A 14,253-nucleotide genomic window follows, 5' to 3' on the forward strand; every position below is an offset into this window, starting at 1 on the left:
TCATACACAGACAATGTCTGACCAGCAGTTATTTACATGATGCTCAATACAATACAACAAATAGCTCCATAGCCTCTGACAGCTGTCTGAGTGTCTACTTGTAATACAAGATCACAACAATGAATCCTAAATTGATATCACATCATGGGGGAAATAGAGAGTGTTGCTTAGCCTGGGTGATTCCCTTCTCCTATACAGAGAACCAGCTGCATAATGAACTTGCAAAACTCAGATGTATTCAGGAAAAACAACCGAGTAGACAGAAATAATAAGCATGTAGATGTCACCATTTATCTGCTCTCCTGACTGGCTCAAGAGTAACAAAAAAAAGTGAAAGTAAGAAAACAACATTTGGCACAGACATTTATATGCCTTGAAGCAATTTAGCCAGTTTCTTTCTTTTATTTTCTACTTCTATGCTCAATTTTTCTGCGCTACTTTTTAAAAAAGAGGTAGTTACAAACTTTGCCCAGACTTTATGCTATAACAGTGATGGCGAGCCTATGGCATGTGTGCCACAAATGGCACGCAACGCCTTCTTTGTGGGCACGTGAGCCATTGCCCCAGTTGAGCTCTGCCGCGCATGTGTGTGCTCCTCCCGCCAGCAGCTGGTCATTGGGTCTCTGGCGCTCATGCGTGGGGCGCATGCGTGGGGCCCTATGTGTGTGGGGGGGTGTGGGGGGCCGTATGAACGTGCACGGGGGAGGGACACATGCACAGAGGCTGCACACACATTGCATTTTGGGTGTTCGGGCGCACACACATGTTTTGAGCACTCAGTCCAGAAAAGATTAGCCATCACTGTGCTATAACATGCTGACATTCCTGCTGGATGCCTACTTTTTATGTTCCCTATGCAAATAAATGAAGTGATTTTATCTGCTGACTTGCATAGAACCAAAAAGATCCTTCCATACTCCAAAGGGGTGTGGACTGAACCCTGACCTTCACTGGGGACTTTTTAAATAAAAGGTTGTTGTTGAGAGGGTAACATTTTCCATCTCTAACTGTGGATTGTTAATATATTCCTCTCATCTCCTGCTAATGAATGGAAAACCACTATATTTGCTTGGAAAGAAAGGGAAATGTTCACTCTGAAATCTCTATGTTCACTTCTTCATTCCATTTTCTTTTTTCATTGTGTAAGAAGTACTCAGTTGCAGCAGGTGGCACCTTCTAAATGACCTTGCTTGAACTCCATAAAAACTAACTTGGGGCAACCCTGGTTATATGTACTTGGATGGGAAAGTATGAAGAAACTGGAATAATTAAAAAAAAATGACCAACAACCAGCAACCCTATCCTGTAGGAAGATAATGGCAAATTACTTTCCTATAGCCAAGAAAACCACAAGGGTATGATAACGTAGTCACCAAAAGTAAAAAAATGACATGCTTTCATGAATATGAATATATGTATGTATAGAAAATATCTGAGCATTTGGTCTTTCTTTTCTTTCTTTCTTTCTTTCTTTCTTTCTTTCTTTCTTTCTTTCTTTCTTTCTTTCTTTCTTTCTTTCTTTCCTTCCTTCCTTCCTTCCTTCCTTCCTTCTCTTTCCCTCCCTCCCTCCCCTCCCTCCCTTTTTGAAAAGTACATAAAATGCAAGGAAACAGGAAAAAAAATAAAGGAAAAAAAGAGGGGGGTCCAGGAACAAGCAAACTGATCGCAGGAAACAAAGAGAACAAAAATATAAAAATAATAATTTTTGACTTTCTTTGATCCTTATAACAATTCTCTTTCAAACTGTAATTCAGTGTAAATTTCAAATATAGATGGACTCTGATCAATGCAAGGGTTGATAGAGAAACAAGCAGTACTCTCCAGTGGTGAAATCTAAATTTTTTTACTACCGATTCTGTGGGCGTGGCAAAGTGACTGGGTGGGCGTGGCCAACTTTTTTTTTTTTTAACTTTTAAAACCATTTTTTCTACAATCTCTTCGTTGTAAAAAATGCTTTCAAAAGCCTCTGATGATCAGGCAACTCAGCTTGGATCATCAGAGGCATTTAAAAGAAAAAAAAAGTTTTGTTTTTTTTTTAAAAAAAAAGCCTTTGAAGATTCCAGCTGAGCCGCACGATCATCAGAGGCTTTTTTTTTTTTACTTTTAAAAGCATTTTTTCGGCCGAAGAGGTTGTAGAAAAAATGCTTTTAAAAGTAAAAAAAAAACCCTCTGATGATTGTGCAGCTCAGCTGGGCATGGGGGGGGGAGGGATTTTTGGTACCTGTTCTCCTGCCTCCATCGCTACCAGATCGGGCAATCCGATCTGAACCGGGAGCATTTCACCCCTGGTACTCTCACATTTTATGTACACCGAGAGTGTATGCACCAAGACAAATTCCTTGTGTATCCAATCACACTTGTCCAATAAAGAATTCTATTCTATTATATATTCTATTTACCAAAAAGAAGTTTTAATCATCTATTTAAAACATTTCCTCATTTCTTCATCGAAACAAACAAGCAAACAATAGTCCAGACTTTTGTTTTTGTTTTTTTCTGAGTAAACAAGCCCAATATCCACATCAAAATTTTAAGTTATAGTCACAGAAATACTGAAAATCTCCAAAAGGAAGTACTTACGTGCCTCAGAAGAAAACATCTCTTCTACTAAAAAATATTAAGCTATATAAAGTGTTATGGAAAGAGTGGGGTATATGTCTGGGGGGTCAGTTTTAGTGTTTGTATAAACTGGCTACTCCACAGTTCCACACTGGATGTAAGCCCTGCTTTTCAGCTGCGGAACTCATCAGCTAAATGAAAAATCTCAATTTCATGATCTTCTTCGAAAGAACAATTGTCTAGAAGACAAATAGTTGATTTTCAGGATTTCCCTTACATCCAGATAATTCTTCACGCTACAAGTGTTCTATTTGAGTATTAAATCAGTTGTGGTGTCGGTTCTCCTTTGCAGGAACTACTCAATCTGCGTTTTCCCCACCAGTGACTAACCATATTTTTAAGGCAGATTTTAAGGTAGATCTTTTTAAAAAATAAGCTATGCTACCCGCTACAGAAAATTGGTGCTTGCATCCATAATGATTTTTAATGATTCTGTATATGAGAAATATACATACCTTAGAGATACAATCATGTATATATCTTAATAGATGGGAAAAGCATTAACTTAATGAAAAAAGAAATAGGAAGATCCCACAATAAATCTGACATGATGCTAAGCATGAAATGAATTTTTTCATTGTTTACTGAAAATTTGAGAGAAGACAGGAAGATGGAAATTATTCAAATTATGTTATGGTCACAAAATATTAACTTCGACGAATACCATAAATTTGCTTTCACATATTATGTTCAACCACAGCTATACATACTACATATAGGAGTAGTATAGGAACCTTGGTGGCGCAGCAGACTAAAGTGCTGTTAAGTAGCACTTAGTTGCCACCTGCCTGCAATTGCTGCAAGTTCAAATCTCACCAGGCTCAAGGTTGACTCAGCCTTCCATCCTTCCGAGGTAGGTAAAATGAGGACCCGGATTGTGGAGACAATAAGCTGACTTTGTATAAAAAAGAACACCGCTTAGGGGCCCCCGAAAGCTAAGCAAGTATATACAAAAATATGAAGGCTATTGCTTAACGCATTGTAAGCCGCCCTGAGTCTCCAGAGAAGGGCGGCATATAAATCGAACCAATAAATATAAAACTCCCTTTTTATGTCCCTGTAATCCCTTAATTCAGAGTAGAGTCCAGGTGACTGGATGAAGCTGAGGGTTTACTGGCCAGATGCCACCACAAATATTTGTTCTTTGCACCCTAGGAGAGAAACATCTGCAGCTACCTAGGATTGAACTATCAACCTTTCAAGTGGGAGGTGAGTGTCTTTACCATTAGGCCACCACGCCACTCAATATGAATGGGAAAAAATCATTGCCAATACTTCAGGTTGCCATTCTCTTCTCAAACTAATTCTCCCATGCAACTATGAGAATTTTAACAGAATTCATGATTTTCACTTTTCAAAAAAGTTGCATTATTATTATGTGCACACCAGAAAGGATTGTTTAAAACAAAGTGTTCAGTTAGCCAAGCCAGGTTTATGCTGATTTTTTTTAAAGCTGTTTTAAGAAATTAAAAATCCATGTGAAATAAGCTTCTTGGATCCCCAAATAAAGTGGATAATAATTTACAACATACTACTAACTTGGCACATCATGTGAGTTCCTCTATAACTGTGAAAATAGATAGTGTCATGCTCCCATTGGAATCTGAATCCGAGGGGGAAGACGAACAGCTGACAGAGAGCAGGAGAGTGGCTCCATTGCCTGTGGATGAAACTGGGGAAGGGCAAAGTCAGGCTGGGCAGAGCAGGGGAGAGGTAGAACAAGGGAGTGGGGGGTTCAGATGAAGACCAAGGCCTACCCCCTCCTCATCCTATGGCATGCAGGGAAGAACGGAGAAGAGAGCAATGTGGGTTGCGTGGCTTACGAGGAAGCAAAGGGCCCCGATTCCCTTCACAAGGCACACCTGGGAATGGAGTTTAAAGGAGAGGCAAATGGGAGGGGCAGTTGTCGGGAACAAATGCAGAGTTCATCTCATGTTAACTGCTTTAATCTGAGTTCCTGGCATCCTCCCAATTGGTTTGATTTGCTGTTGTGCTACTTCACTTCTAGAACTCCTTATCTTGCTTGCCGTGCCGGATTAATTACCTTATCTTTCCTTGTTGGATTCATAGTTGGAAGTTTTCTGCTTATAACACTTGGACTGGAGTATTTTCAGCCAAAGGCTGTTACAGGTTTGTGGGGGAGTTTTTCTCCAGACCGGTGAGTAAAAGGGACGTTCGGGGCAAAGTTGGAGCTAATAAAGGGACTCATACTTATTCTCTGGCTGTGTTGCCTTTGTGCCACGCCCCAGGTCATCACAGATAGCCACTTCTCCTGACCATCTAGTAGCCTTTAGCAAGAAAATTAGGAAGTCCCCTCCCTAGTATTGGGTGCTACAATGTAAGTATCCAGCTGTCAAATATTTCCAATCTAATTCCTTTTAGTAAATCTGATTAAAGAGTGTAAGCATCTGGGCAGCGTATACAATTGCATCCTGAGGTATTTTATTAGGGATAAGACCTGAAAATGTTAATAGAATGACATGGTACCTGTTGCTACATATAACAATAGCTGCAAGATTGGCATGGGCCTAATATTGGACACCCACCCGAACAAGTAGTAATACAGAAGATAATGAACTGTGCGGAATCAGATCGGCTTACTATGATACTGAAAGGACGAGGGGACACAGACTATTATATATCTTGGAGTCAATGGTATAATTGGATGTCAAATCGAGCTGTTGATAAGCATGTCACTTGGTATATGTAATAGACTTTTGTAGGTTACCCTATATATGTAATGGGACAATTTTAATCCCTTCTCGCATTGTGATGTAGACCGCTATAGATTTAATGTTTGTTGGATGTAGAAGATAAAAAAAAAAAGAGTGTAAGCATCTTATATTCTCTTGCCAAGTATCTGACATTATATTTTGTGGAATCAAAAGCTTCCAAAATCATGCTCTTGGTCACATGATATAATAAATGATAATAAGATTTGAGCTTCTTCCACTCACACATACATGATGTGCATATATGCATGCATGTATGTAATATGTGTGCAGAGTATATAGTGGAAACATCTGAATCCGAACAATGGAAGCCTGGGAGTCTCAAAACTCCTTTCCCAGAAACTTCCCCAATCCCACTACATTGGCTACAATTTAGGATAGCAACTTGGTAGTTGCTGCTGTAACAACTTATTATCTGGAAAGCAACCAATCTGATATTCTTTCCCCACTAACTTTTTTGGTGTCCTCTATCCTCAGAATGTGACAAAATTGCCTGTTCTACTTTTTTTGGAAATATATAGGTTAGAAATTAAAAGATGAAAACAATTTTAGTAATGTATCTTCCTGGTCATACATGGAGGCAGTTTTAACCTTTCCATCCTGTCCTTGGAGAAGAGAGAGAGAACAATCTTATCCAGGATTTAAAAAGAATAGAACTTTACTTAGAAAATATAAAGCTTAAAATAATAAAAGATAATGCAATAATCCAGGCATACCACACGATGGGGTTTTGCTACAAATAAACTCTTTTTCTGCAGGAAGGTAGCCCACCAAAATATTATAAATAAAGCATTTTCCTGCTCAACCTGGAATGCGAGACTCTGATTACAGTCTACGGTTTCCCAGGTTATACAGAAAACTACCCAGAAAAAGACACTTACATAGCATATGAAAATATATTAATCCTAGTTCAGATTCCTATGTAAATGTATTACTTATATCTTTGAAACTAAAATTCTCTAGAAAACAGATGCTCTATTTTTCTCAATTACCTGGATCTTCTGTAGATTCCTGGCAAGTCTAAGTTTTAATAAGAGGTTGAATGAAACAATCTTAGGCTTTTTTTCAGCCCTGATTCATAACTGCTCCTTTGGTTGTCTTCTCCAATACTGCCTTTTTTTTATTTTTAAAGGACCCAAATGATTTATCTCCAGAATAGAAGAGACTGGAGTAAATCTCTGTATGTATGTGACAAAGAGCATTTCTCCCTCATGGATGTAACTGAACATCAGAGACCATCTGGCAAACAGCCCAGAGTATTGTGAATGTCTGGCTTGAGGTTACATCTACAACACATGGTTTTACATGAGATGCAAATGTAGACATACTGTAGACATCTACAGTAATATTTTTAAGTTTGCTTTTGCAGTTAAGAAAATGATTAGAATACTTTTGACTAGAATATAATATCAGACAGCTTTAAAAGCAAATGATTCTGTGTATGTAAGAATTAATAATCTTTGGAACAGATGTAAAAGAATTAGTCTTTGAAACATTAAGAAATATTTAAATTAGTATCACACATTTGGTGTAGAAGCTAGATAATAGATTGTAATTTAATATAGCAAAGTGGAGGAGTATTGATGCATGCAGAATTTGGCTTTGGCACTTCTGTTTAAAGCAGTCTGGCTTGTCTGAACTGAAATTCCAAATAATGAAGGTTAAGGTGACCAATCGTCTTCCTTTAGAGAGGACAGTCCTTCTTTTGTAAGTTCTGTCCTCTCTCGAAAAGTGTCCTCCTACATGTCCTCCTTTTCGATATTTGAAAACTAATCTGTAAATCTCCGTATTCGATCAATGCCGATCCTATCTGTTGCGTGGGATGTGACGTATTTGTATTTGACATGACAATTCCTCAAGGCTCAGTACAGTGCGTTGAGACGCGATTATGAGACGCATGCGCTCCGCATAGGAGAATTGTTTTGAGAGAGTGTGCCACGCACAGGACTGCGCTGCACACAAGTAGCTTTGTTTACTTTGTCCTCCTTCTCATTGTAAAAAAGTTGGTCACCTTATGAATGTATATTTCACCATTACTCATTTACCACCAAATTGCTTTGACCATTAGTAGTTCAGATTCTTCTAGAGGGCTTAAGCTTACAATAAATCTTTATAGTCATTTGAACTGCCTGGATTTCCTGATTTTTCTGGGGCTTGACAGTCATTTTATGATTGTGGCAGTTCCTTAACAACCGCTGCAAAAAAGGTCATAAAATTGGGTCAGCCAAGTGATGATCCACTTTACAATTGTCATGAGTTATGACCATAATAGGAAGGCTCCATTAGAGTTGCAAGTCGAGGACTACCTGTAACAAGTCAGTTAACACAGAAGAATGTCTACCACTTTTAGTGTTCCAAATCCACAAGTTCTTTGTCCCAGTGTACTAGCACAAAAGATTTATTTATTCATTTCAATGAAACACTTAGGCACAAATTAATCTAGATGATGACCTCTTCCATCATAGAATAGGATGTTATTCCCAATAGAAATGTAGCATCGCTATCAGTTTTGAATATATGGATAATATTCATAATTCCTGCCTTCTGGACGGAGTTGTTGTTATTTTAAATCTACAATCACTTTTGCAAAGATTTAAGGAATACAATAAAGCAGTTGTACCTTCTCATGCAATTTGGCATACAATTGAAAGCCAAAAAAAAAATTCCAGCCTATAAAAAAATCAAGATTGGCTGTTATTTCTCAGTATTAAAAGCCCATATTGCAGTGACAGCCATCCAAATCATTTGATATTACAGCAATAGTGCAGTTTAATTTGTATAAGAATCTCCTAACCAGTTATACTGATTTTATTTTTTCTGTTCTGCTTCAAGAAACCAAAGAATCAGTAATAGTTGTATCTTTTAAATAATCTTTTTTTGCTTTGGAGAATATGGGAACAGCAGATATTACACAGTAAGGAACAAATTGAACATAAGCAGTGCCCTGCTGGATCGGACCTCTGGCCCATCTTATCCAGCAGCCTGTTCTCACAGTGGCTAACTAACTGCGCAAGGAAGTCTCCCAGTAGTCTCCCAGCAGATGGTTTTCAGAGGCAGTCACACTGCCATCAAGGCTAATAGTTATTGATCCACATGACTTTCATGAATCGATCCAAACCTTTTTTTAAAGCCAGCCAAGCTGATAACCAGCACCACATCTCATTCAGGCTATATTGCTTGCTAAGACTGACAATGCCTCACACAAAGAATTTGCCTTCAAACCAAGTATAATTTATGTGTTCCATCATGTGCATCTTCTTTAAATACTGAATTGTCTACTTCTGTATAATGATGCGCCTCAATGCTGAAATCAAGTGTTGGAGGCTTTTCCATTAACATTGTTACTTGCTTTATCCAATTTTCTTTTAATAAGCCTGATCTGCAAAGGATCATAACTTAATGTCAATACTTTAACTTTCTGGCTCCAGGGAGTTTTCATTCAATGACCCCTTTAGAAATTGGCAGTTCTGCTGCTAAGCGAAGCGGTCCTTAATTGGGAAATCAGTGATCAGTGTGCTTTCCAGCTAGAAAGAGACAAGGCTACTTAGTTACACACTTTCAGTTTTTGCTTGCCTTCTAACCATTTTTCTGGCCTTTGGAATGCTCAAGTACTTGCTTACTGTCTTGTTCACATTGAAAGCAACGTAACTGCACCACAGTCTAGGCCTGGGAGCCATGGGTATGCTACACAAACATCTTACAGTACTCAGTTGAAATCTCTTCCTTTCTTTCCACTCTGTGGTGGTGAGGGTGAGGGGAGAAAAAGCAAGCAATTTCTGTTGACAATGCCTAAGGAGATTCTCAGTGATCCAGGCCATGGTTGTCCCAAAGGTGCTTTTTTCAAGAGGCAACTGGACTGGTGGGGCAGAGGGGTGGGGGGGCGCAGAACCAGTTCGGTGACATCATATCGTCAGGACCCCACGTGGCCACCAGCCCACTTCTTCTGCAGAGCAGACAAGCCGAGAGACGGTGGGACGGAGTGGGCAGGCAGCCATGGGAGGCTCATTTTACGTCTCTTGGCTTTCCCCCCTGCATCCCACGAAGACGAGCATCCTACGGCCAGCCGGCCACTCAGGTCCTCAGCTTTCTCACATCCCACACAGTGCATCTGGATTGCGGGCCTCCCCACACCTCTGCCTCCGCTTGTTGCTTGGAGAGGTAATCAACTAACCTGCGCTGCATTGCGCAGGCTGCTGCTGCTGGACATAGTTGGTCCCTGCGCCTTTGCTGCCTCTGGTGGTGCCCTCCCCCCACTGATGGCAACCTTAACTAGGGCTTATTTTGGGGGGTAGGGCTTATATTAGGAGCATGCTTTAAAAATTAGGCTAGGGCTTATTTTGGGGGAAGCAGAGTAGTTCTCATTTAGCAACTCACTCATTTAGTGAGTATTTGCAGTTACACAATGATGAAAATGTAACCTTACAACCAATCCTTGTATTTCTGACTTTATAGGTCTGTAAAGCAAAGACGCTGAATTAAGATCATAAGCACAGTCAGGGTTTCATTTAGCAACCCTTTCACTTAATGACCAAGTTGCTGATCCCAATTGTGGTCATTAAACAAGGACAATCTATACCAGATGCAGTGGCATTTTGGAGGGGTCAAAAAAGACAATTAATTCCATTTTATTGTCTTTCCCTCACCAATATATTGCTGAATAGATACTGAGCACATAATAACTCAAATTTGTTACAACTGGAGCTATAATCTTGATTCACTTTTCCCAACTTCTTCTCCCGATGTTTTAGTCATACAACTCCCAAATTCTCAGAAAGTATCTGGGAGTTACTATTCTAACATATCTGGAGAAGGCTAGCTAGCTTATTTCTTATTTTTGAGATCCTCATTAGCAAAAAAACAAAAAATGAATAAAGCATAAAGCACAGTTCAAAACCAGCTGTTAGTATCTACGTTTAATAAGTACGTTACTTTTGATACTGAAAGTACCAGGTTCACCATTTCAGAGATAAAGTAAATATGAATTACTGACAAATTCTATTTTATTTTTATGAATTACATAGACCAAACATCTTGCCATTCTCCATACATTCTGGTTACAGTTCATTAATAATTTGTTATCTACAAATTTTCACTGCAAGTCTGAAACTAATACATATTTATGGGGCTCACAAAGAAGCTTATAGCAGTTACCCTCTAGTAACTGCTAGTACTAGTAAAAAAGCTGTTAACACTCACCCTTCCTAGCTCTTTATCTTCAAGTGCCAGGACCCCTGTGCTTTCTGTAAAAAGTTTCACTTTGACGACAGGCCGAGGATGGGTTGTGGTAAAATCCCCTTGGGTTCCCCATCTGTAACAACAACAAAATTGTGACATTCATAATCCAAGCCCATTAAGGGTAAGTGGCACTCTGGGCTTCAATAAACAAATGCAGGCTTTTCACCTCCCTACAGACGTATTGAGTAGAAATCTACATCTGAACATTACGTTTTGAGAGTGGCAGAGATTTAAGGATTTTTCAGACATTAGTTTTGCAATTAAAAACCATTCAATGTGGCAGATGGCATGATGAAAGATTAATTATACACTGTGAGTATACAACAAGAAGGGGATAGATTTGTGTAAATTATTTGGGATAAATTTGAATTTTTCCCATTACAATATACTAAAGATATGAACATCAATCGTGTTAAAGATGTTTATTTCAAGTATTCTGCAGCTGTCTAGTACAATGTTGTGAGTTGCGCCTAATGCGGTGTTGATTAACCTATAACACATGTGTCAAAGGTGACACGCCATGCCATTTCTACTGACATGCAAGTCCTCTAAGGCCTCTGAAAATTGAGCGGTCATTCTCACATGATTTTCAGAGGCTGCACAAGCCCAGTGAGAGCAGGGCCCAGTCATGTGAAAGGGCTCTCCTCTTGCAGGGCCTCCAAAAAAATCACACAGGAACGGGGCATGCTTTCCCACTCTTTTGGAACTATGCGAGACCACATAACAGTATTGTCTCATTCAGCATTTCAACAGCTACAACCTGAAAATAGATTTTCATTAATAGCATTTCAGCAGTTACAGCCTGAAAATAGTTTTCTTTTTAAAGGCTTGTTTTGATGGAGCCCAGTCGCAGTCACTGGTCTTGGAAAACAAAGAAGAGTCTTCCATAGAACAATTGCCATCTGCTAGGAGCTAGAAGCGCCTGCCTTATGGCACCTCCTGCCCCCTGAAGGTCAGCAGGCCTCCATCCTCCTGGCCTTCTGTAAAGCTTTGAAGACCTCGCTTTCCTCTCAAACACTGGGGATAGATGACCGCACATTATAGACGTTTGACTTGATGCCAGGTTTTTTTCATTTTTAATGTTTTAATCTGTTTAGCTTTACAGTTTTAATAAAAAATAAATGAATATGTAGCCACTTTTCAAGAACCTTGCCAAGAAAAACTGCAGGGACTTATCTAGGCACTCTCCAAGAATTGGACATGATTGAACAGAAGGAAAAAAGAAACCAAACAACTCTTGTATTGCCAAACCAGACATCATCTGAAACATGTTGCTGATATTATCCTGCACTTTATTCCTACATCCTGGTAATGTAGATCTGCAACTTGACAGCAATAGCAATAGCACTTAGATTTATATACCGCTTCACAGTGCTTTACAGCCCTCTCTAAGCGGTTTACAGAGTCAGCATATTGCCCCCACCAATCTGGGTCCTCATTTAACCGATCTTGGAAGGATGGAAGGCTGAGTTAACCTTGAGTTGGAAAGAATCGAACTATGCAGAAGTAGCCTGCATTCTATTCTATTCTATTCTATTCTATTCTATTCTATTCTATTCTATTCTATTCTATTCTATTCTATTCTATTATTCTTTTTTTTTTTTTAATTTGATTTTTATTATAACATATAGTAATACAATCGGTACATTTTCGGTTCATTGGTGCAATTATATACATATATACATCTACATGCATTATTGCTTGTCTTTTGTTGGTATTGTTTCTTGAAGCTAAATTTAATTTCAATACACTTAAAGATAATGGTGCTCAACTCTCTAAGACTAAACATAATACTATTCATATAGATTTTGTTCATTAGTTGATATTTAATCTCTATTACCTTCTTTATTTCTTTCCCCCATCCATTCGTACCACATATCCCACACGCTATAAAATTCTGAATCTTCTCTGTCATTAATTTCTGAAGTCAATTTGTTCATTTCGGCGCACTCCAATATTTTTCCAATAACGTGTTCTTGAGGTGGTATTTGTTTTTCTTTCCAATACTGGGCAAAGGAAATTCTAGCAGCTGTCAGAATATGTATAATTAAATACTTTTTCTTTTTTGCATATTCAGTTTTCAAAATTCCTAGGAGAAAAGCTTTTGGGTCGAAATCAAAATTTTCTTTTATTATTTCTCTAATCCACACCCATATCATCCTCCAGAATTTTTGTGCCTGATTACATGTCCACCAGCAATGATAAAAAGTACCCTGCTGATGGTCACATTTCCAACATTTAGGGCTCGAATTGGGGTAAATCTTCGCTATCCTAGCTGGGGCCATGTGCCATCTATAAAACAGCTTGTATTGGTTTTCCTTATAAGCCGTCGCCTTTGTCATTTTAAGATTATTATTCCATATTGAGTCCCATTCGTTCGGATTTATATTCTGTCCTATATTTTTGGCCCATGCTAACATCGGTTAAATATAAATCTATTCTATTCTATTCTATTCTATTCCCTACCATTATTAGTTGTTTGTAAGGATTTGATCCCAAACTAAGTTATTGAATGATTCTTTTCAGTCAAAACTTTAAAAAGACGCAAAGGTGGGAAATGAAGGACTCAGGTTGGAATTAGGAAAGTTTGTTAAAGGAATGGCTGACACAGAAAGTTGCAGCTGTGATGAGTATAACAAATGGTGGGACACTACTGCCTAGCAACAAGAAACTTACAAGTAAGAAGGATACACTAGAAGGATGCTAGCTAAGGCAGGTAGATATATAAACTTTAGTAACTTCTAGCTTATTATAATACCAGTAGTAAAAGACACACCTCTTTTGATAAGAAATTTTATTAACATAAACATGCAATGTATGAAGAAGAAGAGTAAAGTTGAAGAATCTAATCAAAAGAAACGTGTCAAGGAACCAATGTGTGATTCTTAGGGTGTTAACCTCCTTAATCACAACTGTATAAAATTTGTGCTTGTGCATTATTCAAGGATCTTGGCTCCTTTAGCTGCTGAGACCCTTTTGCTGGAGTACTCCAATAAAAGAAGCTGGAAAAGCCATTCCTCGTATCTGGTGATCTTTATTGGCTTTGATGCCAGGCTAGAACCCATTTTGGGTACAACACATGTATAGCTAAAGTTTTCTGTTGCCATGGAACTCCATGGCTGTTTAGTATATACTTTAGGAAAATGCTGCGGAAAAAAATAAGGAGAATATGATGATACAAATTGTTGTTGTTGTTCCTTCATGTCAGTTTTGATCCTGTTGACTGCCTGAACAAGTTGCTGCAGTTTTTTTGGCAAGGTTTCATCAATGGTTTGCTATTGCCTCCTTCCAAGAGTTGAGACAGTGACTGGCCCCAAGGTTAGGATTAATGCCTAAGCTGGGATAGAACTCACAGCAGGGGCGGACTGCTAGGGGTTCACAGGGGTTCGGGAGAATCTCTAGCTAAGATTCTGTGCAGTTCGGAGAAACTCCAAATCCCACTCCTGGTTGGCCCCTCCTCTCCCAGGAGTCCCCATGTGGCCCGTTTTGGATGCAGGTAAATACTGGGTGTGCGCGGAGGCTTGGGGAGGGCGAAAAACGGGCCTGCCAGAAGTTTGGGAAGGCTGGAAATGGGCCCGTTTCCGGCCTCCAGAGGGACTCCAGAGCCTGGGGAGGCCGTTTTCACCCTCTTGGAGGCTCAAGGAAAGCCTCCAGAGCCCGGGGAGGG

General features: G+C 39.1%; 1 protein-coding gene across 11 annotated transcripts in view; it reads right to left on the reverse strand.

The window, feature by feature from the left end:
• CADPS2 (calcium dependent secretion activator 2) overlaps window positions 1–14,253 on the reverse strand; it is a 370,960-nt gene that overhangs the window by 200,970 nt on the left and 155,737 nt on the right. For all 11 annotated transcript variants that reach the window (XM_087874199.1, XM_034431095.3, XM_087874197.1 and 8 more), the window contains exon 7: window positions 10,548–10,659. In XM_087874199.1, coding sequence (XP_087730325.1) covers window positions 10,548–10,659 — 112 coding nt within the window. The remainder of the gene's footprint in view (window positions 1–10,547; window positions 10,660–14,253) is intronic.

The sequence above is a fragment of the Pantherophis guttatus genome, chromosome 7, assembly GCF_059756535.1.
Source record: "Pantherophis guttatus breed Tessera chromosome 7, ASM5975653v1, whole genome shotgun sequence".
Lineage (NCBI taxonomy): Eukaryota > Metazoa > Chordata > Lepidosauria > Squamata > Colubridae > Pantherophis > Pantherophis guttatus.